Genomic DNA, 27,659 nt, shown 5'->3' with positions numbered 1-27,659 from the left:
AAGCATGCCATTCGTCTTCCCTTTCGGCGAGGGAACACATTTCCTTGGGGATGATCCCATCGAAATCTATCCCTTCGTCGTCGGGGTCGACACGGTTTATTCAAAAGCCAGCAAAGTACTTAAAAGCAGGATAATGCATATCATAAGAACCCTCGAGGTTGCCAAGTACAGCAAAAAGACTCAAATTGAGAATAGAAGCGACGACATGGAGGGCCAAGAGGCACGAGCTCCGACTCAGAGCTAGACTTAGACGACTTGACAGACACTGCGTCAGACTCAGACTCGAAAATGTCAATGCAAAAGAGACGCGATTTGAAAATGCAACTTTTATAGTTACCCTTGACTTCCTCGCAGAGAGGTGGGAGCTAGAGGACAACAGGCTCAAGCAATAGCACTTCGGCTTCTTCAGCTTCTTCATCCAAACCCACTTGAGAGAACTCCTTGAACAACAGCCCCAAATTCTCATGATTGAAGGATCCAAGCCAGTCCGTTTTCTCCTTTGATTGATTAAGCTTCCTCTTGAGTTCCTCCTTTGTAGACTGCTCATCACTATCAACCCAGGTATCGGCGGTAAGGACCTCGATTGCACCTATGGCCATCAGGTTAACCTCGGGTTCGGATGGGAGAGACAAAATTGGCTTGGTTTGATTTTCTGGGCTAATGAAAAGGGTTGGGTTGAATATGGTGGAGCTAGGTTTGATTTGAGTGGAGCTTGAGTTGATTTGAGTAGAGTTGATGGATATCTGGTTAACACATGGGTTTGAACCGTGTTGGAGCATGAAGTTGGATATGACGCTGGGCTTTGATGGGAGTGGAGCTTGAATGGTGCCACTATCAATGAGATTTTGAATTTCATGTCGAAGGCGGAAGCAAGCATCGGTGAGATGGCCTGGCATTTGATGGAAAGCACAATAGGCGTTTGGGTTGTAGGATGTCGGGAATGTTCGAGGCGAAGGAGTTGGAAGGAGTGGCTTGAGGAAGCCAGCTTCGAGGAGCTTCTCATAAACCGAGGACAAAGGCGTGGAGAAACGGGAGAAGGTCCTTGGTGGGTTTCAGCGATTGGATTGGGGGTTCAAGGTGGAGCCTTTGCTTGCTTTGTAGTTGCACAACATTGCACCATCAACAGGGTGCACTCTTTTACCTTTGGGATTGATTTCTTTGTCGCACATATCCTCCCTTTCGGCGTTGGCTTTGAACAAGGATTCAACATTCTCCTCCGGGTGAGTCCTGGCTTTATGAAACTCAACCAGGTCTTTGAACACGTCTTTCGAGCACAGCTTGGTTCCAACCGCAGGAGCGTGGCGGGCCTGAAGAGGTTCTTTGACTAGCCCCAGATCTGTCTTTGAAATGACAGAGGCAAAAAGGTCAACCAGTCCCTAGACCATAGCCATTTGTTTGTCCATTTTCTGGTTCATTTCTTGAACAACCCTCTTTAGCTCAGCCAGCTCTGTTTGTGCTGCCGTTTTGGATTAATGGTTGAGGAGGGTGATATGGCTTTGGAAGTGATAGTGAAATGGCCCTGGCAGACCCTCCCGAGTAGGCTTGGCTCTTTCTTTCGGTGAAACGGCCTAGAGCTTCTGACAGCAAAGTAAATGAGAACTCAGTGGTGTTCCTGCAGCAAGCTTTTGAAAGAATTTTGAAGGAATGCAACGCGCATGTCATCGTCGTCGGTGTCCTCCTAGACTCTAGAGCTAGAGAGAGTCTGCCCTACGACACTCGGACAGTTGCCTAATTTCCTCGGATTTTCTTTTCGACGGTGTATCCTTGATTGAATCGAATGTTACTAAGAGATGCCAAAACAGCCTGAGCCTTTGACTTTTCCCTTCTCGAAGTTTCAAAGTTTTGAGCTCGGAATGACTCAGTGTAGATGGCGTGATACTGTAACCAAAGTGGCATAAGCAGCACTGTGCTGGAGCCTGAGCGGTGTAAGCATCACGACATCCTCTCCGTTGTTCCTAGCTTTTCAGTTTGAAATCTCGATCGGGCGTTAGATAAAGACTTAGAAAGTATTGATTTCCCGAAGTCTCATTGATTAAGGACTTGAAAATTTTTGATAACGTGCAACATCGAGATGCACGACTCGTCATCGGTCCAAGGCAATGCCGAACGGGTGCAAGACAGACTCGACAAAAGACATCCTAAAAGCCGCCCTAGCATGCTCCTACGCAAAAACGGTCATGAATGTATGTACAAGCATGCGATAGGAAAAGCAGTAACACATAAACAGGATATGGGGTTAGAAACAAGTAATCCTACCCTGCGGGTTCCTGTCTTATGTTGAAAGGTTCTAATGCTTTGTACACGCTGTAGAGGCCGGTTTTGGCTTAAAGGGGTTCCTCTGACTAGAGCCGCGATATACCTCCCATTGCAACGAGTAGAGCAAAGCAATGGTCGAACGGTAGTACGACTCATCATCGTCCAAGGTTGTTGGGCGTTCGAGGACCCCGGGCTCCAGTAAACTGTGCCGGTTACCCAAAACACCTCAACGGGGCTGACCAACCATCGATACGAACGGAGAATGCCGAAGAATGATCAAATGAGAGAGAAATGCAACGCTTTTGAAAACAAATGCCTTTTGAAGCTTGGCTCACTTTTGTTAATTGATACTTGTAGAAAACTACACAAGAGAACAATAGTAAAAGCCCCAGTTCGGATTGGTCGGATGCTGAGATCCTGTTACGTTACCATTCCGTTCTTCAGTAGCGCGAAGCGTACTGTTTTGACAAGCTTTTGAAAATTGTTCAATTATGTAGTAATCGCCAAATATCAATCAACGCAATGTTCCCCAGCAGAGTCGCCACTGTGGGCACGCGCCCCCGGAAATTTTGCTTGTGAAAATGGGGTGCGGCCCGTTTTGTTTGGAGGAGCGCGGCGAAACGCTTCGATTCAGAGTCGCCACTCGGGTTTTAGCGGTGAGAGCACCCAAGGAACCGAACTCGAAAAAACGTTTGCCACGTTTGTTTGATTTTGAAAAGGCATAGACCGGTCCGTCGTCACCTTCGATATCTGAGGTTCGGGAGCCATGTTACGAGAGGGGAAGGGTTTTATGGCACCCCTCTCGCCCAATCCGGAGATCGGTCTCTACTCGGGCATTTTATAAAATATTTGCATTTCTCTCTCATTTGATCATTTTTTTAGCCAGTTAGGGCGGGGGAACAGTTAATGGGGATTAAAGCACTGTAACAAGTTGTGATTTATGACAACAATGCTCATGAATGGCTTGATCGCAATGCTACAATATAGATTGAGAACAAGCACTGAGCAAACTGGACAAAATGCAGTACGCTGCCCCGCAGGGGCGTGAGCAAGTTCTACCAGCATGCACTGGCCGAGCCACTGCATGTTGATATGACTTGCGCACGCCACAGGGAGACCGGCGTACTCCACTCATCTGGTTTCACAGTCCTCGTTTGCAACCCTCTGGGCTCTGGAAAAGGACCAGCGCACACCCAGGACAAACCATGCAGTTAAATAAGCAGGATATATATATTTACAGACAGCTGGGATGGCTTGAAGCCATGAACATAGACAAGAAACCCCCTAAACAGAGTGGGGACAGAAAAGAGGCCAAGACTAAACTAAGATGCAAGGGCCAGCCACTGGATCCTAGCTTTAACTGCCGTACGCCAGTCATTAACTGCCGTACGCACGTTTGACCCTAATCCAGTGCTTGGCTTTTACATCATCTGGGCTCTGGAACATGACCAGAAGGATCCCAGAGGCCTTCCAAACAGAAAAAGAATAGGCAATAACCTTTGTATCTCAACAGTTCTAAACATACAGAAAGCAATAAACTGGTTATTTAGCATGCAAGGGTGATCGACATAAAGATAGAACAAAAGGAATGACGATCCATGATCCCCACGCCAGTTGTGCTCGTACTGCCAAAGTTGGCGTACGGCATAGTGTTACTGGCGTGCGCCATGTTCAATCTGATACGATCGTCGAATTTTACCAGTTTGAGGCCAGGACTAGTATTACTTACTAGCCTGGGCCTCACTGGTTCCCCTCAGGGGCCAAGAACAGAAAGGGACACAAAGGTGGTATACCTTTTTGTTTGAAGATTGAAGGTGGTATTGAACTTTAAAGCTTGGAGATGGAAGCTTAGATGGTGACTGGATGTCAGCAGGGTGTGTGGAAGTGGACTGTTTTTCTTTCTCTTTCAATGGAAGACAAAGAGATGGAGAGCAAGAAAGGAGGAAGGAGAGAGCTTCTTCTTCTTAATGAGGCCAACCCTTTTGTGAACTTGGTAACCCTTTGCAAGAGTGTGAGAGGGGAGTATATATAGAGGGGGAGTGACTGAGATCAGTTTGGTCTAGGGCCTTGTTTGGCTGGTTGGAGGAGGAAGGGAGCCTCTCATGCATTAAATGCATGGGACTTGCCTTGATGGGGGTTGTAGGAGAGAGAGGGAACGGGCCTGGACGATATAATCATCAAGGGCTACTGTGGCCGACGTCAGGGTGGCACAAAAGTCCCGCCCAAGTGGCTGAATAAAGTTGATTTGACTGGAATTGACTGGCGTGCGCCACATATGAACCTGCGTGCGCCGATTATAACTGGGTCAACGGTCGATGACTGACACGTGGCAGCTAACTGGCGTACGCGTCCAATACACTGGCGTGTGTCAGTTGGGTTTTGCTGGGGCTGTTTGGCTCTGGTTTGAAAGGTTTGAAATGGGTTTGAAAAGGGGTTTGGGACGCTCAAAGCTCAAACACACCATTATCCTCAGACTGTTCTCGACCAAAATCATCATCGGGGAAATAAAAGATCGACAAATAACGTTATCTGGACAGTCCAGAATAGGGTGTCTACAATATGTCAACTTTGACATCAACCTTCTAGACTGCCAATTTTCAAAAATTGACCATAAGCTTTCAAAACAATTTGACATAAGAGTCGGAGAAGGAGAGCTTGATGTCAAATTGCCACGTAAGACTTCAAAATAATTTGACATCTCTACTTTTGACCTCTCTTGTTGGAAATGTTCTAGGGAGCGCTACAGAAAATAGCTAGGGGTATGCAAAAGACATTAACCCGCCAAATCAACTAACCCAAGCCAACCCATACTGCAACCAATGGTTGGAGAGGATGAACAAGTTGGGTTGGGCGGTTGATAAGGTGTGTGATGACGTGTTGTTGATTGCAAGTCAAATCTTGTCCATTTGTCATGAACACATCTGGATCCTCTAGGTATACATGTCTGTAACGCCCCGACTTTTCAGAAGCAAAATAAAATAATTCTTTAGGAAAATTTTGCTAAATAAATAAAAAAATTTCAAAATAAATGTTTAGCTATTACAATCTCAAGATAAATTTACTGAATCAAAATACATTAACTTCAGAGCCGACTCTAGGCTTGTCACGAATCCCAAGCATACTCGATCTCCGTTTCTGATATTCTTTCCGTGTCGAACTGCACTATCATTGGATCTCCTTCATTAAATCCTGCGCCCTTTGGCAAATTGATCGCCGAAGCAAACGATTTGCCAAGATACAAACGTATCCGTGAGTGATAAATCACCCAGTAGAATAATCCAACCCAACCACCTCTCTTACTTTACAGCTAACAAGCAACAAGATAATAATAATGCGAAAGAGCAAAATAAGAATTTACAAACACCAATTTATTACTATTCATTATCCTAATGTGAAATCTAAGATCTCTCCGCGAGATCTTTCCTCCCCAACCGCTAGCTATGCTCGGTCCCATGAGATCACTTCCCTTTGCTGTCGCAGATACACCTAAGTTATATACCGAGTGTGCACCCCAATAACTACAACAAGGGGAAAGCTTATCATGCCTGAATCACAACTAGGGTTCGCCTATCTTATATACCACTTCACAAATCACTTCACAATCATCATTGGACTCCCGCCAGTCTATCAATTCATCACTGGACACCCGCCAGTTTCATTTTCATCACATCTCAAAATCACGCCTGCAGGCAATCTAAAAATAAAACTTTCCAATTCATCCATTATTTAGCATCGTCTTGGTGAATTCTACTCGCATACCATCCCATGTCTCTAGGGTCCCGTCTAGCATTCCAATCAAGTAATAGTGCAATATACAATTAAAACGAATAATAATTAAAACAAACTACAAGCAAACAATCACACAACCTTTTATGAATGGGCCGTTGCCCTTAATCTCGTATGGACAAGATGATAATAAGTAAGAGCTTTTTAAAAGAATTTAAAAAATATATTTTTCTAGACTCTCATTAATTATTTCTAAGTAATTAGATTAATTAAAAACTAATTTAATACATTAATTAGGTAAAAATATTAAAATAATTAACGTGACCTGATTAAGAGTCCGAGAGGTCCTATGCAACCAGTTGAGTATCAAAAGTTGGGTTCGGAGGGTCGCGGGATTATTTTAAATGAAGACGTTAAATAAAGTGGCCGAAAGTGAAGTAAATAGATAATAAATAATTTACTAATTAAAATATGTTGAGGTTAACAAAGTTTCATCTTCGGAAAGTAAGGAGTCTAAATAAAATTACTCGGACATTAATAATAAGGTTTATAAGGTCGTAAGGTAATTTTGATTGAAAACACTATAAAAATAATAATAAATAAAAAATATTAAATTAATCAAGATATCATTTTTGAGATGCAAGGAGTCTAAAAAAAATAGTTTGGGCGTTAAAACGTTGTTTCGAAGGTCGCAAAGATTTTTCGTTAGTAAACTTGATAGATAACTAATAAATAATTCAATAAATAGATAATTAAATAAAAAAAATATGATCTTAACAAGTTATGATCATTTAGGTGCGAAAATTCTAGAAAAAATAGTCCGAGCGTCAAAAATGAGGTTTGGAAGGTCGCAAAGTTGTTTCAAAACATTTAAAACCAACTCAATTTACCAGATAAATTAAACTGATATAATTAATACGTTTATACTAAGATGATATTATATTGTAAGAAAATAATATCAAGGAAGTAGTTTTTAATATTATTAATATCAGAAAGATTGTAAAAAAATGTTATATGGGTCATCTTTTTCATAAATAATTACAAATAATGTATTGGGCTCAAAAATAATAACAAATTGGTAATTACGACAGAAAACGTGCAGTGAACTATATTTTTTCCCGTTCGGGACATAGGGTTTAGCATATAAACACTTAATATACTTAGAGAAGAGGTTGGATAGGATTATAATACCTTGAATCGGATCGAATTGATTTAAAAACGAATCTTGAATTTTGAGAAAGAATACTTCGATTTTTTTTTTTATCGGGAAACTTGGGACCGAATTGGACGACGTTTGGTGATGCTAGGAGTAGTACGAAGAGATTGGAATGGTCGAATTGAGTTTCGGTTGGGTCTTGGTACGAAACCCACTTTTCTCTCTCTTCCTTTCTCTCTCTAAAACTCCATGGATTGAAACTTGATTTTCTCTGGTTTTTCTCTCTCTTTTAAACTGGTGGGGCGTAGGGAATATTGTGGTGTAAATTTCGTGGGTCAATGGGGTGGGATATTTATAGGAGAATTTTGGTAGAAGATGATGTCACGCCCTCGATTTTCAACATAAATAATAAACACTTTTAATAAATAAAGTATTCGCCGTAATATAAATAATACCCCAAAAGACCTTTCTGTTCACTGTTCTCAAATAAAATTCAAATATTACATTTCCAACTCGAAGGCCCCAAGTCATCAAAATACTAGTATCCTACGGAAATATTATTACAATTTACAAATAAGATCTTTCCTAAAAATGCTCTTTCAGATCTTGTGCTATGAAATCTTTCTTGAATACCTTTTAAAGGTTTAGTCACAAATGCACAACAAACACTCCATGCCAACATCCTTGAATCATACCTGAAAATGATAGGGTGAGCTACACTAGCCCAGCAGGGAAATCTATACACAAGCTATATAAAAATGCGATGAATCATGCACCAGCAGTGGTACGTGAGCAACATTATATATGTACAACGAACCCCAAGATGCTAATGACAATGAGTATATCTATCGGCAGAATAACACGAATATATCATTGGATTTCCTTTTTTTTTTGAACATAATCGATTTGTCTTTTATTTCTCAAGTATTAGCCACTCCATGCAACAAGAACTAGTTTCCTTGATTTGTACCCTAAAATGTTAAGGTAGGGTGAGCTCACTAGCTCGTAGAGAAATCTTGAAATGAAATACATGAAAACATGTTATATTCAATTACCGAACAAGAGGCTCAATGAGGAAGGATAGTAATCCAAGATACAGTTCAAAGTCGAATGACAAGCCAAACATTAGATTAACAACTTTCTCTCTTTTCATTTCTCAAGCAACACGGGTCATAAGTCTAGCTCAACCAATCAACAATGCGTGACATGTGATGCAAAGTAATACACCGGGCAATGTTGGGCCCCGTAACCCTCGCCAAGGTCCCACCAAGAAGGTGAACCGGGCTCCGTCCATATTGACGTGAATTCCGGACGGTGTTGGGCCCCGTAACTCTCGCCAAGGTCCCACCAAGAAGGTGAACCGGGCTCCGTCCATATTGACGTGAATTCCGGGCAGTGTTGGGCCCCGTAACCCTCGCCAAGGTCCCACCAAGAAGGTGAACCGGGCTCCATCCATATTGACGTGAATTCCGGGCGGTGTTGGGCCCCGTAACCCTCGCCAAGGTCACACCAAGAAGGTGAGCCAGGCTCCGTCCATATTGACGTGAATTCCGGGCGGTGTTAGGCCCCGTAACCTTCGTCGACATCCGAAGTTCGATATGATTCCATCCATTGTCCATATGCTATGACATGCCAAACCACGATACATACAAAGTTCGATGTCACACGTAGCCATAACACTCAATTCATAGGTCCATAAACATCCTTCATTATGCACAATCCATCCATAATCTATCTCACACCCATTATCGAGTTAAAACGATTATACATCATTAAAAATTGCATACTCAATGTTTTTCAATGATTCCAACGCCAAATTATCACCAACTTACTAATCTTTAAAACCCACAAGGACCCATAACCACCAATAGCATCATTTAACCATAACAAACAATATATAAAAAAAACGCAGCCCGATACACTGCCCAGATTTTCAGATTTTCGTTCAATCTTCTAAAAATTACTATAAATCGAGTTCTTAATATTTTTGAGTGATTCCAGTCCCAATAGTTGCGCGATTGAACGAAGCTTAAAAGTCACGAAGGAACCCTTGTCCAATCTGCACTCAAAGGGTGGTAAAACAGGGGTTTTCCCAGGCTACACGAATCTGTCGCGCAGCATGACAGATAGACACACCTCCACTCAAACGAACATAACTTTCTGTGTACTAAGAGTTTTAAGACGATTCTAGTGGAAAATGAAAGCTAACTTTAAGACCTTCGAACCGATATATAGTTTGCATAAAATGGACATCAGACGAGGAAGTTATGGCCATCCGAAGTGGGCTGAAACCCAGAAAACGAGACAGATTGCAGATCAGTATTCTAAAAACCACCATAAATTCAATTCTCAACGGTTTCGGGTGATTCCAGCGGCATTAGAACAAGCTTTAAGTCTACTCTATTTCATACGAAGGAATCAAAATTCAAATCTGAGTTTAAGAAGGCGTAAAACCCCAAAAACGCAGGCCCTGTTCTGCTGATTTTCGGGAATGGAAGGAACAAGCTTAAACTACGAAGCAAGTTACGATCTAGGCACATAAACACCGTATAAACGCATAACAAGAGTAAGAAATCCCTACCTCATGGGTTTTGAGCAAAACCCAACCCTTTGACCAAGTCAACCGAGCTCCCACGAGGCCCGATCGTGATTCTTCTTGGATGGATAGAAAGCCCGCGCTCCGTATAACAACTTTAATTCTTGGCCTTTGTTCAAAATCACGCTCTAAGTAGATGAAATCGAAGAAAGAAGTGGAGGGAGAGTTTCGGAGGAGGAGAGCCGAGAGAATAGAGAGAAAGGAAGGAAAAAAAAAAGTGGAAAAGGGAAAAATGGTTTTTTTTTTCCTGTACGTCCATATATATGTATATACATATACTTATCACACTTGCACCCTTACACTTGCAATAATATCACATCGACCCCATAATCATATAACCACGACACTATTCGTATTTCCACAATTTACGCCTTTACTCAATAATTACAATATTCCAAAAACAAAAAAAATATGGACCAAAAATTTGGGTCTCTACAGATGATAAGAGTGAATTTATTGGGGTTGGGTTCATGGAATTTGGAATGGACGAATTGAGCTTGATTTTAGGGTTAGGGAGGAAGTAGAGACTAAGTAGGAGACGGAGAGGCGGAAGGAGTTTGAGGTGAGGGAGGAGAAGGAGTGTGCATGCAAGCATGTGTGTGTAAAAAAAAATTTAAAAAGAATGCATGTATATATTGCATTTTAAAAAAAAAGAATTGCATTAAGGAAAATAATTCTAATAATATTATATTTAAAAAAAAAATTGGGTCAAAAATCCGGGTCGTTACAATGTCTGTGTGTATTGAGGAGTATTACTTCCATTGTCATTCAACTTGTAAAGTATGTTCTCCAAATATCCAATGATTTAAAATAACCATTGTTAGTCTTGTACTATAGTCTTTTTTTCTCATCTTAAATGGAGTACCTTTCTTTTTCTTTTCTTTTTTTTTTCTTTTTTTTTACTTTTAAAATTTTTCATCTGCTTAACCGGCCTTAATTCGCAATTCGTAATCATTAGAAATCCAACAAACCCATCGGCCGCCAGTCTTGAGGTTGTGTAGGTTGATTACGGATGACAAAATATTCAACCCATCAATTATAAATTGATTGAGGATTTGTCTTTTGACTTGTCGAAACAGACTCTCGCACATTCCTAACAACCGTTGTCTTTCTTCAACATATCAAATTTTAATATGGGATAAGTAAGTAGAGAGAGCAACACACTCTCTTCTACAGTTCTTTGCTTGTTACGCTCTGTTTGGAACATGCGGTATGGAAAGGAAAAGAAGAGAGTAAATTTTCCCTTCTCTTGTTTGGTTTGAGAGAGAAGAGAAACTGAAAAACTGGATTCTAAGAATAGTAAAATTTTCCCCTTTCTTTTCTCATATTTTCCTTCTTAGTTATTTTTTCGTTTGATTCACGGATTAACTGTCTGCGATAGGACTAATTGTACATAATCCTGAATTATTCCACGTTTGGTTTCCGAAATGACTATCGAGATTATTAATCCCTGGACTAATTTTATCCCTATATGGGGTACTATATTATCCTAGGGGAGGTAAGATTACATAGGATTGACAAAGAAGGGATTTTTTTCAAAAATATTTTGATGATATTGAGATTGATTTCAAAAAGTATTTTCATAATTATTTTCTTTAATATTAATTTAAGAAATTTTTTTACATAACTATCTTATTTTTCAAAACTTTATTGTTTTTCAAAAATGTTTCAAAAATTATTTTTGTTAAAAAAATACGAAAAAATGTTTTTTAAAACTTTCTTTTCTCAAAAAATGATTTCAAAAGCTATTTTGTTTGAAAAATGTTTAAAAAAATCTTTTTTTCCAAAAAAGTTTCAAAAACTAGTTTTTTTTCTTTCCAAAAATCGATTTTCAACTTTTTTAAGAAATTTTTTTTCCAAAAATTAGGTAAAAAAAAACTTTTCCCAAATTGTTTTGTAATAAAAATGTTTCCCAAAATTATTTTTTTAAAACGTTACTTTTTCAAAACTTTCTTTTTTTGGAAAATATTTTTCAAATATTTTTTAAAAAAAAAACTATTCCATATTCCATAATTAATCTCACACGAATCAAACATTAGATGAAATTAATTCAAAACAAATAGTCCAGGCACTATTAATCTATCTAAAAACTGTTAATTCCATCATTTTAAGTCCACGAATCAAACAAACGAAATACTTAACACAAGTTCCAAAGAGAGTATAAACTTATTCAGAAAATAGATCCCAAAAAGAAAAGAAAAAAGGACTTCTCCAGAAAATAAGTGCTGAAGAACCTCCCAAAGAAGCCACTCCTAAGAAGTCTTGCCCTTCTAAACGTCGTCTCTTCTTCGTTTGTCTCGCTCATCATTGGGGAATTTCAAGAGATACCCATGTAATGTAAGTCTTGAGATACTCTTAAGTATATTTCTTGTATGGAAATTTCATTGTACTGCTACTTTGGTTTCGGTTATTATTGTCCTGTTATGTGCATTTAGCAACGTAAACTGCGAGTACTCAAAATCCCAAAATCACTCCGACGACAACAACAACCAAAAGAAGGGGGAGAAACTGAATCTAGGGTTTGATACACTCCCCCAAGTTGTGGCTTATTTTGGAGAAACTCATCAAAAACAGGAAATTGATTCTCTCCGGTCCATTTGATGGATTGGATGGTCCAGATCATGCAGTTTTCGGGTCTTTTCTGGACCCACCTCGGCAGGGCCAGCCCAAGGTATTTGGATGTCCTAGGCCAAGTGGTGGAACAGTGCCCTACTTAAATTTTCTAATTTAAAAACAATAAACAAAAATACTTTTCTGTATATAATTTTCATTCATACTATTTAACATGGTAAATATTTTGGCCTTAATGGCTTGTACGGTTGCAATAATATTCAGTAGACTCAAGTTTGAATCACAACAGCCCCAATTTGTGTGATAGAAGAAATTTTTTTTTGGCAAAAAGACACTTCAAAAAAGTACCTTAACAGGATTTGAATCTAGGCAACTTATGTAAAAGAGCAAACACTTTACCATTGAACCATCAAAGGAATTTGTATTATAATTACACACAGAAAATATATATACTTATCTAGGAAGGGGGTGCCCCATTTTTGGCCCAAAATACGGAGGCCCAAGGCGGCGGCCTCTTGGGCCTCCCCATTGGGCCGGCCCTACACCTCGGTAATCTCAAGACCTGTTAACTTTTTAGGGCTACTTGACAACATCAATCCCGCCAAAAACCACCTTGTGTGGATATCATGTTGTTGGCAAGCTCTAAAAAGTAAACGGTCTCAGCAAGGTTCTAAAGTCGGCCGCCTAGAGCCAACTGTTTTACACCTAGGCGCTAGGCGGTGGTCCAATGTCTAGATTAGGCATCCGACTAGTTGACACCTAGTCCCGGCCTAGGAGCTAGCGCCTTGTGATTTTTAAAACATTAGGTCTCAATTATCAGCTAGGGTTAGGGAAGGGCCCCCAAAATTGCATAACCCTCCAATCGACCAGCTGGACTTGAGAGAATCTAGTTCTTTAAAAACATAACTTGGAAAGTGGATAGTGTGTATGTATGATCTGTGTTTCGTCAATCTCATATTGAAGGAAAATAATCTTTAAACCCCACTTCACTTGACTCAAACTTATGTCAAACCAAGTTTTACTGTAATAGGAGTGGACTTTAATAAATCCTTACCCGAATCCTTATAAATTCTATTTTTTATTTAATTGCAAATATGTCATCAATGAAATTGTCTAGATTTGAGATGGCTCATTAGAGTACTTCACATCAAATAGAGCTTTTTACTCAAAAATGTTAAATTTCAGTAAAAGTTGAAGATGGTCCCATTTAGTGGATTAGTTGTCACGGGGTGTTGTATTAGCTCTATCTTGGGGCATGGGTTTGAAAAGGGTTTTATTCCTATGATTTTCCTTTTCCTAAGGGCCTTAGCAAGTCAATCCGAAAATCCATCATCCTAAACAGCCTTAAGCTAGTGGCGATTCCTTCCTCATGTCATTCAATTGAATAAAATTAGTCTCAAAAGCTGGACATCTAACTCTCAAGTCATTCTCAAAAATTAAAAATAAAAACCTCAAGTCCAAATTTTAAATCCCGGCTAATGTCTAATTCTTGTCAATTTATCTTCTGAACTTATTTTGAACACAGAGATAAAAAGAACTTAAGTTTTAAAAGACAGCTGAACTGCTGCAGACCTTAAGACAGCATGCCTCTACATCTGTACAATATCAACACTACATGATAATGATTTTCAGTTTTTATTTAACAAATTATCCAGCTATTGATGAATGTGATTTCTTTCATAGAGTTTGGGAAATTACATTTGCCAATGTGTACCTAAAATATTTATCGTGATGTTGCTGGAACTGCTGAATCTCTAAAGTAGAGTGAAGTTAGTCTTCCAGTGGATAGGTTATGGGGGAATTTTACTCTGGATGCTTTCTATGTTTTTTCTTTCTACATCTGCAAATATTTGTAACAGGTTGCTATGATATGAGAGATGATAATGTATTGTTCCTTGTTTTTATTCTCTTTTGTGCCAGGCAATGTAACAACGACAAATATGCTTGGGGAGCTGACCTCTTGATTTGTGGGGATAGTTTGTAACATGATGGAAACGGGTGGCACAGGATCTACCCAGAAAAAAATGAAAATGGGATGCTCAACTCCAGACATAATCAGTAATCTTCCATGCAATGTCCTAGAAAAAATCTTGGTATGTTTGACTATACAGGATGCAGCAAGGACAAGTGTTTTGTCAAGGAAATGGAGGTATAGGTGGACCACACTTCCCCAACTTGTATTTAATGATCAGTTTTGCAGAGGATCAGTAGTGAGGGCAACGACAGATAGACTTATGATGACTCTTTATAAAGTTCTGCTACACCATCAGGGACCATTACTGAAGTTCACTCTCTCCTTAGCAGAATTGAAAAGCTGTCCTGAAATTGACCAATTTATATATTTTGTGTCCAAGAATGGCATCAGAGTATTCAAACTTCACATTTGGAAGGGTGTACCTTACAAATTGCCATCAACTCTATTTTCGTGCCTACAACTTGAGCGTTTGAGTCTCCATTCTTGTGTGTTTAAACCTCCTCCCGGGTTTAAAGGATTTACAAGACTTGTTTCCCTTGAGCTTAGCTATGTTTTAATTGCTTGCGACGTACTCTCAAGTTTGATCTCAAGTTGCCTGCTACTTGAACGGCTGAAACTTCGTAGCTCCAGTACTAGTTTGAATTACCTTGGGATTTTTGCTCCTAATCTTAAATACCTATCGATTGAAGGACTTTTCAGATCTATTTGCATCAGAGTTCATGATGATGCGTCTGTCTCAGTAGCTTTGAAAGGATCGAGGAATCGTTTAGGATTTAATGAAGGAGAAATATCCAACTCCGTCATGCTTCTTCGTAGTTTACCGGTGGTTGAGTTTCTGGTATTAGACTATTCTTTTTTGCAGGTAAGGTCGGCTTACTAAAATATTCATTATGCACTTATTTATATGTGTTTGTTTTCCAATTTGTTTTGTATCTTGATTTTTGTTATTTTTGTCTTCTTTTAGTGCATGGCTGCTAATGGCGTGCGAGAAAGGCTTCCTACTACTTTGAACAACCTTTTTTCTCTTCAGTTGCATAATATATCTTTTGGAGAGCCAGATGAGGTCTCCACTGTTCTTTACTTTATCAGAAGCTCCCCAAACTTGCAACTACTTGATATTCGTGTGAGTAATGGCAGATGTTGAATCGTATGTTTGTATTGTTTGATTTAATGAAATCTTTAGGCTAAAACAGTTACACTTTTCTTCTTTCCAAACTCCAGGCATTCCACAGTGCAACTGCCGCTATTGATCCTGTTGTAGAACTTTATGACTTGGAAGGCTGGTCGGATGTCTCCGTAAATAAGCTTTACTTTGTGTGGATGGGAGAGGTGTCTGGCACAAAGGTTGAAATGGAGTTCATTAGGCTTCTGTTAGCCAAATCTCCAATACTGAAGACCATGCATATGAAGCTGAAGTCGAAGGAGGTTGCTGAAAGATTGAGGATTGTGGAAGAGTTCACAGGATTTCGACGTGCGTCAGCTCAAGCAGTAATCACTTTCTCAAAGTAAAGGCATACGAAGACCAAGTTCAACAGCTTAACTCCTAGAGCTACTTTCGTTTTGGTTGGCTTTTATGGATTCTCGTGTTTAGCTGGATGTTTGCTGCTCACTTTTTGAACTTTGGACTTGGTACTCTTTTGGAACCTTCCTGCTCATGGAAATTGTTGGCTAATGTAATGAAGGTCTTTCCTGTGCTTTATTTTCTTCCAATCACATTACATTTGCGATCATGGACACAAACTTGAAGGATACAATTGAGGTCTGGCAATATTGCCTACTCAATGAACACCCCCACAAACTTGAAGGATACAGTAGAAGTAGAGGTCAGTGGAGAATGTTATTGCCTCAAAGGGTTGATGTAGACACCCTATTCTGAACTGTCCAGATTAGTTTACTTACGGTCTTTGATTCTCCGATGATGAGTACGATCAAGAACACCCCGAGAATGTTAGTGTGTTTGAGCTTCGAGCGTTCCGAAACTCTTGCAAACCCTTTCAAAACTTTTTCCAGCTAGAACCAAAAAGCTACAACAAAACCATACCTGAGTATGCTGGTACCCTATTGGCGTGCGCTAGGCCACTGCCATGTGTCAGTCATCGGTCAGCTTGGGCCGTTTGACAAGCGCACGCAAGTACAGTACTGGCGTACACCAGTCAATGGTAGTCACATCACCTTTATTCAGCCACATGCATAAGATTTTTGGGCCACCCCAGGACACTGTGCAGCCGTCTAATGAGTGACTTCGGACAGGGAGATGTTCCCCTCTCTCACACAACCTCCCCATCACCTTGTCCCATGCATTTAATGCATGGAGACTTACTCTCCGCTCCATCAAGCCCATTTCAGCTGGTTACCTCCCTATCCCTCCTCTATAAATACCCCCTTTGCATTTGTATGCAAAGGGTTACCAACTTCAAACACCCCTAGTTAAGGCTTCTTCCCTTTAACCTCTTGTTCATTATTTTCTCGGTCAAAGGAAGTGATAAACAAGCCTTACACCCCTTCTACCTGCATACATTCCTCATCCATCCATGAAAACTACAAGTTCAAAGCTCAAACACTCCTATAAGCTCAAAACCAAAGGTATACTGCCTTTGATAGTACTATGTTCTGATCTCTGAGGGGCCTGGCAGGATCAAAGCTGGTAATCAATATCAGTCCTAGCGCTAAAGGTGGTAAAGTTTCAAAGCTATTCGTGGCTAGAACTGGCGCACGCCGGTCCCAAGTACGCGTATGCCAGTCATGGTTGTATGTACAGTACTGGCGTGGGGATCAGTGTCTAGTTGTTTTATCCTTATCTTTTCATTTTCATCACCTTTGAGCATGTTAAAACCAGTTTACTACTTTCCATAGTTAAAGTTGCTAGCTTTACTTTCTCAATACTCATTTCTACTGCTATGGAATGCCTCTGGGGTTTCTTCTGGTCATGTTCCAGAACTCAAAAAATGCAAAGTCAAGCACTGGAAAGATGGTAACAAGCAGCGTACGGCAATATTCTACCTGTGTGCGCCAATGTATCCCAATCCAGTGGCTGGCTATTGCATGACAACTAGGCATTGGCTTCTATTTTTGTCCCCTAACTGTTTAAGGGGTGTTTTATTCTTTTGTTGGCCGCTGAGCCCATTTAAACTGCTTAGAGCTGTATATTATTTGTTCTAAAAACTGTTTGGATTGTCCTGGGTGTGCACTAGTCATTTCCAGAGCCCAGATGGTTGAACATAAGAGTTGTGGGTTTGAGTTTACTGGCGCACGCATGTCATGGAATGGCATACGCAGGTAGGGTCAGCATGCAGTAACTTGATCGATGCATGCTGATTCTTTCCTGCATATTTTCATTCTAGGACCGTGTCTTCCAGTCTGTTTAAGGCTCCCACAACAATCTGTTTTCATCATATATTAACTGTTTCAATAAAGCAAATATGTCATCTATCACATTCTGCCAACATGTTACATTTTTAATCCCCTTTAATTGTTTTCCCGCCCTAACTAGCTAAAAAGAATGATTAATGAAAGAGAGAATCAAACATTTTTGCAAAATGCCCGAGTAGAGATCGATCTCCGGATTGGGTAAGAGGGGTGCCTTAACACCCTTCCCCTCTCATAACCTAGCTCTCAAACCTCAGATATCAAAGTGACGACGGACCAGTCTACGCCTTTCAAAATCAAACAACATAGCAAATGTTTCAAGTTCGGTTCCTTGGGTGGTTTACCGCAAAACCCGAATCACGATTCTGAATCGAAGCGTTTCGCCGCGCTTTCCAAAAGGGGCGCACCCAATTTTCATTACGATTTTTCAGGGGCTTGTGCCCACAGTTGAGTAATCTGAGTTTTGAAGGAGTCGGCATTACTTCATCTCTCTTGGATCTGGATATTCCTTCTACTTTTTTTTCTTTTGAACATGATATTCCTTCTATACTCACTGTATGAGAGGCATATACACGTGATCGTTATGGTGTCTATACTTGGCCCTTTCTACAGGCTGATTTGTATAACCTTGTATCCCTACAACAATGTTTCTGTAGTTTTTTACAATTTATCTATGTATACCGTGTGCATTTTAAATCTTGGGGCTGGTACCGCTTGCACTTATTTTCACACTTATTTTGACGCTCAATCTCAACCATTGAAATCAGTGGCTAAGATTATATTTTATTCTCTCCCCTCTATCTCACTCGCACAAAATCTCTTTCTCCCTCGCTCCCTTATGAGCTCCAACTCCAGCGAACCCGACCTTCTCCCGACCCCTCCCACTCCCCCACCATACCCACCCAAAACGAAGTACCACCTACCGCCGCCGATTTCACCTAAATGTGTGGCTGTGTGCAAATTGCACGGATGGGTCATTTGGGTGTTAGTCAACATCAGGTGTGAAATATGTGGCAAATCTAATGGTTTCAATTTTCAACTCAGGGTGTAAACGGATTATACTGGTATAAATATTGATTCGATTTTTAGCTAGGTTTTGGTTTGTTATCTATACTACTTTTTTTAAATGTACGAAGGTGTTTTCTACTTTTTCTTTTTCACAAATGCCCCTGGCACTTGCAAGTAATTCCAGCCCCACCCATCAACTCTTTCGAACCGTTACAATACAGAAACGCCTCTCCAAATAACCATCCAATCTGGACAACTGTCAGTGGAAAGTCCCTTTCAAAAAGTCAAAATAATTCGATGCAACAATCGGCAAAAAAACATAAATATCAGTTTTTTAGGAAACACAGGTGTTTGGGTCAGATTACGCGCATCTCGACTAATCTCAGGAGCCTGATCCAACCGCCTACTTGAGAGGAGTCAAATAAAATCAGAGCAATGGGTCTGTATAGACTAGCCCCACAAGTAGTTGATAGCACATAAAAGGTTTAATGTGAAAACCTAAGGCTTAATTAACCCAGTGAACATAAATAAATATTTCCGAATATAGAAAAGGGGAAAGACAGGGGTTTGAATTGTTAAGTACATTAAGCAACTTACGCCGTTAATTGACGAGGTGTGTCGGTTAATTGGCAAGTCTTGCCATTAACTCTGTTGTGGCTTTCCAAAAAAGTGTGTTCTTCCAAGTGGCATTTGTTTGCCACCAACAGTTGCATCTTTTCTATTTTGGTTTTTTCCCGAATTATTCCCACCCTTCCATAAGGCTTATTTCAGCTCTATAAATAGTGCTTCATTGCATCTTTTTAAGACCCCGGAAAAATTACAAAGCACATACGTTGCATTCATATTGAGTTTGAGAGAAAGTACTACACAACTTCGCGTTCGGTTGTTGAAGACCTTTTGCGTTCATACGTTGCATTCAAGTTCGTGAGGTGTGCATTCAAATTGTTGCGTTAACTTGCGTAAAGATTGTAGCATCCTATGAAGAAGACGTCGAGAATCGGGAGTACAATGTATTCTTTGGTGTCCTCATTTGTGAGTTAAATTTTCCATTAACTGCTCATGTTCTAATCTGCTCAAGAGTTACTTTAATTAATTATTTAAGTAGTTTGCTTATATAATTCCTCCAAAATCTATTTTAACATTGGGTTAATTAGTTTTATACACAATTTTTACTTGTGTATGTTTCAGAATCTGACTAATACCTCACAAGTTCTACCATTTCCATCTTAGTTAATTGGTTTCCATAACAATCAAGTGATATATATCTACGGGAAACCCCATTACCATCTTATTTAAATACGTTTTGATTATGTATAATTTTTTCTATTATTTTGCCTTCATAACAGTTTCAAATTGAGCAATTGTAAGAAGCACTTAGTATTAGAGATTAACATTACACTTGATTTTTGGCAAAGGAAAAGAATCATAAAATTTCAAAAATGGAGTTCTTCAAAATATTAGAAGATTTGATATATCTTTTTTAAGAGGTATTAAACAAGATACTTGGATAACAATGTTTGGCAATGTTGACCAACATGATGACAAAGTTTCAACACTGAAGGCTGAAATACTCAAAGACATAGATCATTTGATAGAGAAGGCTTTAATTCCAATCAAAGCTACATCAAGTGAAGACTCAATTACCCAAAGAAATACATGTGATAGAAAAGGCTTTCCAAACAAAGGTAAAAAATCTCAAATGGGAGTTACACACTACAATGTTGACGAACATAATCAAAGTGGTTGAGTTTAAGGAAAACAACTACACAAAGATGCATATACTAATCAAACCAAATCCAATGCCAAAAAGGAGAATCAAAGTCCATCACAACAACCAAACACCATCAAACATAATAATACCCCATATGCAGAGTAATATTGTAGAATATGATATGGTGGCTTATATGCAAGGACGTTCAAAAAATATCAAAATGCTTATGAAATATTTATATGGGGGACAAAAAGGTATGATTCTAACTCAAATTGCCAAATAGACTATCTCTATTGTAATAAAAGATGATAAAAAAATTTATTTGTTTATTCATGCAAGCAACTTCAAACCAATGTACAATCAATAAAGAAGAAGAACAAGCAGATCAAAAAAGAGGAACCGTACTCCAGTGGCATAAATGTATTCAACTTTTGGACCAATTCTACACATTTGTTTTCCTATTTTTCCGGTTTTTGAAGAACAATTCTACACATATGTTTTTAAGCCTACATCAAACCATGTATTTTGATTTCAGATGTTATTTTTTTGGAAGTCCGTCATTTTCCTTTTTTACCACTTTTCAGTTGTTTGTACTTCAACAATCATGCATTTTTCGATTTCATCCTCTACTAATAACATATAGACAATTATATGGGGGGCAAAACCAAACTACGTGCAACGCACGTGCCTACTCACTAGTATAGGGAAAAAGAGAGGGAAAAAAAAGGTTTGAGCTTTTTGTTTGTTTCCAATTGATTTCCGGAAGTGAGTTATTAAACAGAAATGCTAAGAGTGCAGATGAAAGAGTTTACATACGGTGTACATTGTTGTGTGGGGCCCACTATGGGTTCCATACGAATGATTCGGTCCGTCGATAAATTTTAAAGTATGTTTTTAAAGTGTCTTTGCAAAAAATTAGCTTAAATATGACAGTAGAATATGACGACAGATTGAAGCTTTTTGTTCTTATCCGGAGGTTTTTTAAGCAATTTTCTCCCAATGTTTGGAGGAGATGGAGACAGCTGTGAGATGAAAGATTGTTCATTTGTAAATGGTTAGGGCTTTTTAAAGTGAACTAGATTTGGGCTAAGGTTATGATCAGATTGTTTTCAGTCAAATGAGTTTGGAGTTGGGGTTGGCAGGAGTTGGGTTTCGCCCGAGATGGGCCTGGCCGGAGTTGCGGTTGGCCAGACATGGAGGTGCCGAAGTGGGAAGGGGAGTGGGTTGTTGTGAGAGAGAGAGAGATTAGGATCATCTCCAACCCATCTCTAAAATTCAAAAATGGAGAATGGATCTAACATATCAAAGGGAGATTTTGTAATTTACTCACTTTTTGCAATTTATGAGAGACCCATCGTACTTTTTAAAAAATTTATCTCTAAAAGTGGAGCAGAGTCTCCATATTTGGAGGATTAAAAGCAATTTGGAGACCTAAATATCTAAAAAGTGCGATGGGTCAAAATAGCAATTGATTTCAATTGTTGAGATTGAATGTCAAAATAGGTGTCAAAAAAAGCGTGAGCGGGGCCGCCTTAAATTCTAGGTTGGTAACCATTGATATTGGAGATGAGTAAATTAGAGTGGCTAACAATTTGGAGTATAAGTAGGGGTGTAAACGAACCGAGCCGAACTAAATATTGACATGTTCGAGCTCGGCTCGATCAGAATTTGTCTGGCTCGATTTCGGCTCGAGTTCGAATCGAGCCGGAAAAACTTGGCTCGAGCTCGGCTCGACAAGAATGTACAAAGCTCGAGCTCGACTCGTTAGTATTCAGTCTGGAATAGACGAGCCGACTCGGCTCGAATTCGTCAACTTTTCAACTTTAATATTGAAAAATTGGCCAAACGAGCCGAGTTGAACCGAATATTGGCATGTTGGAACCAAGCCGAGCCGAACCTATATATTTCGAGCCGAGACGAACCTGTTCGCGAACTTATTCGAGCCGAGCCCTGCTAGGTTTGAGCTCGGCTCGTTTATCAAATGAGCTGCAAAATCGAGCTCGAGCTCGCTCATTTATCCTTCGAACCGAGCCGAACCGAGCCCTTACCGAGCCAAACTCGCGAGCTGCTCAGCTCATTTACGGTCCTAAGTATAAGCGAGAAAAGTGATGGTAGACTTTGAGACGATAGACGATAGGCGAATGGGTTTTTCTGTTGGAGCAATAAACTAGCTGAACAAACCGAGTATTGAATTGTTCGAAGCTTGGTATGATATCTTAACAAGCTTTAACAATATTCTTAATGATTTTAAAAGGTTTATTTAAGTTACATAGTAAAATTTAGTATGAGCCGTGATTCGGTGATTGTAATTGGCAGTACAGTTAAGAAGTCACATAAAAATCACATGTTTTGTTGTTTGCTTCTTCTTTTTTAGGGTTAAATATCGGAACACCCCTTCAAGTTTATCTCTTTGGCTCGCTCACACTCTCTTAGAATTTCACCTACGACCAGACCCCTCATTAAAGTTTTCATTTGGAGGACCTAATTCCGTTGGACAAAAAAATTAAATAGGCCAAAATACTCCCACGTTCTTCCTTCCCCTTCCTAGCACACAGAGGAAGAGAGAAGAAGAAGAAGAAGAACTGATGGACGACAAACTCGACCCTACTAATCGATGACGAACTTGACCGCAACAATCACAATACGAAAATCACAAACCCAACCACTACGAAATCATAAACCCAAAAATGTGATTTAACCCGACCACTATGAAATCACAAATCCAAAAATGTGATTGAACTCCAAGTGAGGTCTAGATATTTAACCCTTCTTTTTATTGTGCTTTGCGCAGTTGGGTTTGTTGTGATTTGACCGATTTCTCAGCATGAACATCAAAAGACACATTAACTAAACATATCTTGATTCAAAAACTGGATGGTTAATTTAAAATTATATTCATTGCTCATACTAATTTTGTGATATGATATTGCTCATAATACAATTAATATACTCAAAAATCTCTTGAAGCAAGTTTAAATGATGTACCAACCCCCAAACAAGAAATAAATCACAGTCACAAGTCTTGTGCTCAGTGGAGCATCCCTTGTCATTAAGACCCCATTCTCTATAATTTTTTGGTCCGATATTTCTTTTTGGTATTTTTTTGCTTTTCATAAATTTTTGTTTAGCTTTTCTTCTTTATTTTTGGGATTAATCATTTTTCTCGATGAGAGCAGTCTTAAAAAATTATGATCAAAGCAAAAAAATTGAAGGCAGAAAAAATATCAAATAACTAATACTCTTGTCTCTAGTGTCGTCTTATATGATTCTTTTTTTCTATTCTTCGAGGCTTCTCAATGGAATTTTCTCTTGTTGTATCGGTCCCGCGTTTTCATGTTATGATTAATGGAATTTTCTTTACCGTTAAAAAAATAATTTTTTCCAACACCAATCAATAATTTAATAATTTTTTTATTCTTCTCATCGACACAAATTATTAATTCAAAAAACTACGACAAGAAACTAAAAAAAAAAAATTACGAAAAATATACCTTGCCAAAATTTAGGGAGGATGGGTCTAAAATTCGCCTCATCCCCTATGCTAGGAGAAGGCTTTTTGCTCTTTATCTCATGGAATAGGAGTATTTTTCATCAGTGTCTCTCGAAGCCTTTGAATGAAATGAGTGAAATCTTTCAGAATCTTGTAAATAGAGTCCGATAGAGAGGCAGCAGAGGAATCATCACGAAACACCTGTGCAAGCCTTGAGGTATATTCTGTGAATACTCAGATGCCTACCACAAGAAAAAGGAGAGAAATTGAATCTAGGGTTTTGTGGACTCAAAACACTTTTGCAGAACAGCACGAGTACGCTTACCGCACGCTTTCACTTCTTTGTTTTACGGAAAATGCTAGGTAGAAAGAAAATTTATCCAAAAAGTACTCCGAAAACAACAATCAGCGGTTAAAAATCACTTTGATGATTGGGTCACACACATCAAAGTGAATCTCAACCACTAGTTGATCATTTCGGGTTAGTTTCGGGATAAATTTTCTTTGTCCCTAACATTTCTCTTGTTTTATTGCAAGCTCAAATCTTACAATTTGTCTCGGCAATCAATGATCCGAATTTTAAAAAAACTCTTCAAGAGAAAAGTTAACTTTTTTAAAATTTAGACCGTCCAAAACACTTTTAGGATGGTGAAATTGAGTTTGGGTCTGAGCATGTCCGGCCCTTACCCAGACCTTTAGTCTTATTTGGGTCTGAGGATGAGTTCAAAACGTTCATACCGAACTTTAATTGACTAGAGTAATAGCATTTCATCGTAACATAGAGCCCGACCAACTGGGCTAGGAGGCAACTTCTTTAGAACCCACTACGCTCGACTCAAACTCATGTAAACCTGAGTTTTAATCCAATCAAAGTAGAATTAAATCCTTACTGATTTTTGAATAGACTACTTTGTGTCTCTTAAACTTGTGAATTCGAAATTAATGAAGCTTTTACTTATGGGAGTGCTTCATACCAGATAAAGTTTTTACTCAAATTGAAAAGATTTATTGAGGATTGAAGGTGGTCTCGTTCATTGGATTAGTTGTCAGGAGGTGTGGTATTAGCTCTGTTTCGGGGCATGGGAATAAGTTTTAACAGATAAAGGTACAATGCTGACCTGAAGACATCATGCATCTTCATCTGTACAATAGCAACAATTCAGTGAAATTTTTTTCAGTTTCGGAGATGATTAAGTTTGGATCAGTAATTTTGCTATAAATAAATAATCGATTTTGATCAAAGGGATTTTCGTCATATTGTTTGTGAACTTATGTTTGTCAATGTCTAGCCTAGAAATTTACTGTGCCGCCACTGTAACCGATGAATCAAAAAAGAAGAATTCAGTTAGCATTCCTGTGGATAAATTATGGGGAAACTTTACTATGCAAGGTTTTAATTGTAATTCTTTCTAATATGCAAACTTGCTCAATAGATTGCTACAGTAAGAGATATGATAATGGATGATCCTTGTTGTATTCTCCTTTGTGCAGGCAATGTAACAACGACAAAACGTGCAGGGGGAGCTTTCATTTTGATTTGTAGGAAAAGATAGTAACCTGATGGAAACGGGTGGCTTAGTATCTACCCAGAAAAGAAGGGAAATGGGTGGCTCAACTTCAGACATAATCAGTAACCTTCCACGAAATCTCCTTGAAGAAATATTAGTCTGTTTGACGATACAAGATGCGGTAAGGACGAGTGTTTTGTCAAGGAAATGGAGGTATATCTGGACTACACTTCCCAAACTTGTATTCGATGATAACTTCTGCAGAGGATCGGTGATGAGGGCAAGGTCAGACAAACTTATGATGACCATTTATAAGGTTCTGCTACTCCATCATGGACCAATACTGAAGTTCACTCTCTCTTTATCCAATCTGGAAAGCTGTCCCGAAATCAATCAGTTGACATTGTTTGTGTCAAACAAAGGCATCCGGGAATTCACCCTTTACGTTTGGAAGGGTGAACTTTATAGATTGCCATGTACGCTATTTTCATGCCTACAACTCGAGCATTTGAATCTCAGTTGGTGTGTGTTTAAACCTCCTCCTAGCTTTAAAGGATTTACCATGCTCCTTTCCCTTGAGCTTTATGAAGTTGTCATTGCTGGTGACGTACTTTCAAGTTTAGTATCCGGTTGCCCACTACTTGAACGGCTAACATTTTCTAGCTTTAACAGTTTCGATTACCTTGAAATTGTGGCTTTTAAGCTTAAATACTTCTCGTGTGAAGGCCTTTTCAGATCTATTTGCGTCAGAATGCCTCATGTTGCAGATGCCACAGTAGTTATGAAAGGATCTAGGAATCAGTTAGCATTTAATGAAGGAAAAATATCCAACTCTGTCATGCTGCTTCTTTGTAGTATACCGATGGTTGAGTTTCTGGTATTGGACTATCCTTACGTGAAGGTAGATTAGCTTAGTAAAACCCTCGTCATTTATTCATATATTTTGTTTCTCTACAGCTAGCTTTCTTAAATTTCTGATGTTTTGTCTTTGCTTTTAGTGCATGGCTGCAAGAGGTGTACAAGAGAGGCTTCCAAACACATAGAACAACCTTCAAGACCTCCTGTTGCATGATATCTGTTTTGGGGAACCAGATGAGGTCTCCATTGTTCTTTACTTAATTAGATGCTCCCCAAACTTGGAAGGAATTTCTATTCGTGTGAGTAATGCCAGATGTTTTTCCTTCGTATAGTGTAGCATATTTGTACAATCTTAATGCCTAGACAGTTGCATTTTTTTCCTTTCCAAACTCCAGGCATTTCACAGTGCAACTGCTGCTATTGATCCTGTTGTAGAACTTTTTGACTTGCAAGGCTGGTCTAACGTCTCCTTAAGTAAGCTTTTATTTGTGGTGATAGAAGAGGTGTCTGGCACAAAGGCTGAAATGGAGTTCATTAAGCTTCTGTTAGCCAAATCTCCAATGCTGCAGAGCATGGATATCAAGCTGAAGTCGATGCAGATTGCTAAAGAGTTGAGGATTGTGAAGAAGTTGATAGGATATCGACGTGCATCAGTTAGTGCAGTAATCACTTTCCCAAAATAAAGGTTTATGAACATCAAGTTCATCAGGTTACCTGCTGGAGTTACTTTTGTTTTGGCTGGCTTTTATGGATGCTCATTTTTAGCTGGATGTTTCTTTGTCTGGGTGTTTAAACCCTGGGTATTGGTACTCTTTTGGAACCATGGCTTCTCATGAAAACTATCAGGCGTAATGTTATGTCGGTCTTTCCTGAGCTTTATTTTGTTCATTTGTTATGCAAATTTCTTTGATGTTTTGTCTTCCTGTTTTCTTTTTATCTTACTTCCAACATTTGCATCACGTCATCGGTTGCAACCATTTTACAAGAAGTGTTCCAACTTCCAATCGCACGACTTTTGCAATCATGTCCTTGGTTGTATTTTGGAAATCTGTTGAGGTCTGCTGTAATATTTACTCAATATATAGGTTCCCACAAAATTGAAGGATGCAATAGAGGTATCAGTCGAGGATGGTATTGCCAGTATTGTGAGTTTTGAAAGAGTTGGCATTATTTCAGCTCTCCCTTCCTCAACTTGCCAACTACTCACTGTACTTGTTCTTGGCACAAGTCCTCGGCCTCTTTTGGCATAGTCTGTCATCTATGAAGCACCGACACCTCTAGAGGTCAAAGTATTGCAGTGTCGGACACGGGGACACCTCGGGAACATGTACGGGTCCCATAATTTAATATAAATTTTTTAGGGGGACACGGCTGGGGATACGGCAGGGGTCAAATTGTAATTTTTGAGGGGCTAAACTATAATTTTTTTAAATTTTGG

At 39.2% G+C, this 27,659-nt stretch overlaps 2 protein-coding genes and 1 long non-coding RNA gene across 5 annotated transcripts; 2 read left to right on the top strand and 1 right to left on the bottom strand.

Moving 5' to 3' along the window:
- Window positions 1-7,531: 7,531 nt before the first annotated feature.
- Window positions 7,532-10,081, bottom strand: LOC131310477 (uncharacterized). Its single transcript, XR_009195218.1, has 2 exons — window positions 9,720-10,081; window positions 7,532-7,833 (listed from the first exon to the last, which is right to left on the bottom strand). It is a non-coding gene; the product is annotated as an uncharacterized LOC131310477 (long non-coding RNA).
- A 1,904-nt stretch (window positions 10,082-11,985) lies between these two features.
- LOC131310476 (F-box/FBD/LRR-repeat protein At1g13570-like) lies at window positions 11,986-15,983 on the top strand. Of its 2 annotated transcripts, none has more exons than XM_058337502.1 (4): window positions 11,986-12,071; window positions 14,226-15,142; window positions 15,245-15,343; window positions 15,502-15,983. In XM_058337502.1, exons 2-4 carry the CDS (start codon window positions 14,291-14,293, stop codon window positions 15,787-15,789), a joined length of 1,239 nt encoding a protein of 412 aa, XP_058193485.1. In that variant the 5' UTR covers window positions 11,986-12,071; window positions 14,226-14,290; the 3' UTR covers window positions 15,790-15,983. The 2 variants fall into 2 exon arrangements, with proteins under 2 accessions (XP_058193485.1, XP_058193484.1); XM_058337501.1 differs by having other exon boundaries at window positions 15,245-15,403.
- Window positions 15,984-23,913: 7,930 nt separating this feature from the next.
- Window positions 23,914-27,065, top strand: LOC131310474 (F-box/FBD/LRR-repeat protein At1g13570-like). Of its 2 annotated transcripts, none has more exons than XM_058337499.1 (4): window positions 23,914-24,072; window positions 25,374-26,264; window positions 26,362-26,520; window positions 26,617-27,065. In XM_058337499.1, the coding sequence occupies exons 2-3, from the start codon at window positions 25,416-25,418 to the stop codon at window positions 26,404-26,406; spliced, it is 894 nt and encodes a 297-aa protein (XP_058193482.1). In that variant the 5' UTR covers window positions 23,914-24,072; window positions 25,374-25,415; the 3' UTR covers window positions 26,407-26,520; window positions 26,617-27,065. The 2 variants fall into 2 exon arrangements, with proteins under 2 accessions (XP_058193482.1, XP_058193481.1); XM_058337498.1 differs by having other exon boundaries at window positions 25,347-26,264.
- Window positions 27,066-27,659: the final 594 nt, after the last annotated feature.

This window comes from Rhododendron vialii, chromosome 12a (genome assembly GCF_030253575.1).
Source record: "Rhododendron vialii isolate Sample 1 chromosome 12a, ASM3025357v1".
Lineage (NCBI taxonomy): Eukaryota > Viridiplantae > Streptophyta > Magnoliopsida > Ericales > Ericaceae > Rhododendron > Rhododendron vialii.
The sequence above is the reverse complement of the archived record's forward strand: the minus strand, read 5'-3'. Positions and strand labels throughout refer to the sequence as shown.

Coding starts and splice junctions, on each gene's coding strand:
- LOC131310476 (XM_058337501.1), top strand. CDS start 14,291: ATGATGGAAACGGGTGGCACAGGATCTACCCAGAAAAAAATGAAAATG. Junction 15,143..15,244: donor TAGACTATTCTTTTTTGCAG/GTAAGGTCGGCT, acceptor GTCTTCTTTTAG/TGCATGGCTGCTAATGGCGT. Junction 15,404..15,501: donor TGCAACTACTTGATATTCGT/GTGAGTAATGGC, acceptor TCCAAACTCCAG/GCATTCCACAGTGCAACTGC.
- LOC131310474 (XM_058337499.1), top strand. CDS start 25,416: ATGGAAACGGGTGGCTTAGTATCTACCCAGAAAAGAAGGGAAATGGGT. Junction 26,265..26,361: donor TGGACTATCCTTACGTGAAG/GTAGATTAGCTT, acceptor CTTTGCTTTTAG/TGCATGGCTGCAAGAGGTGT.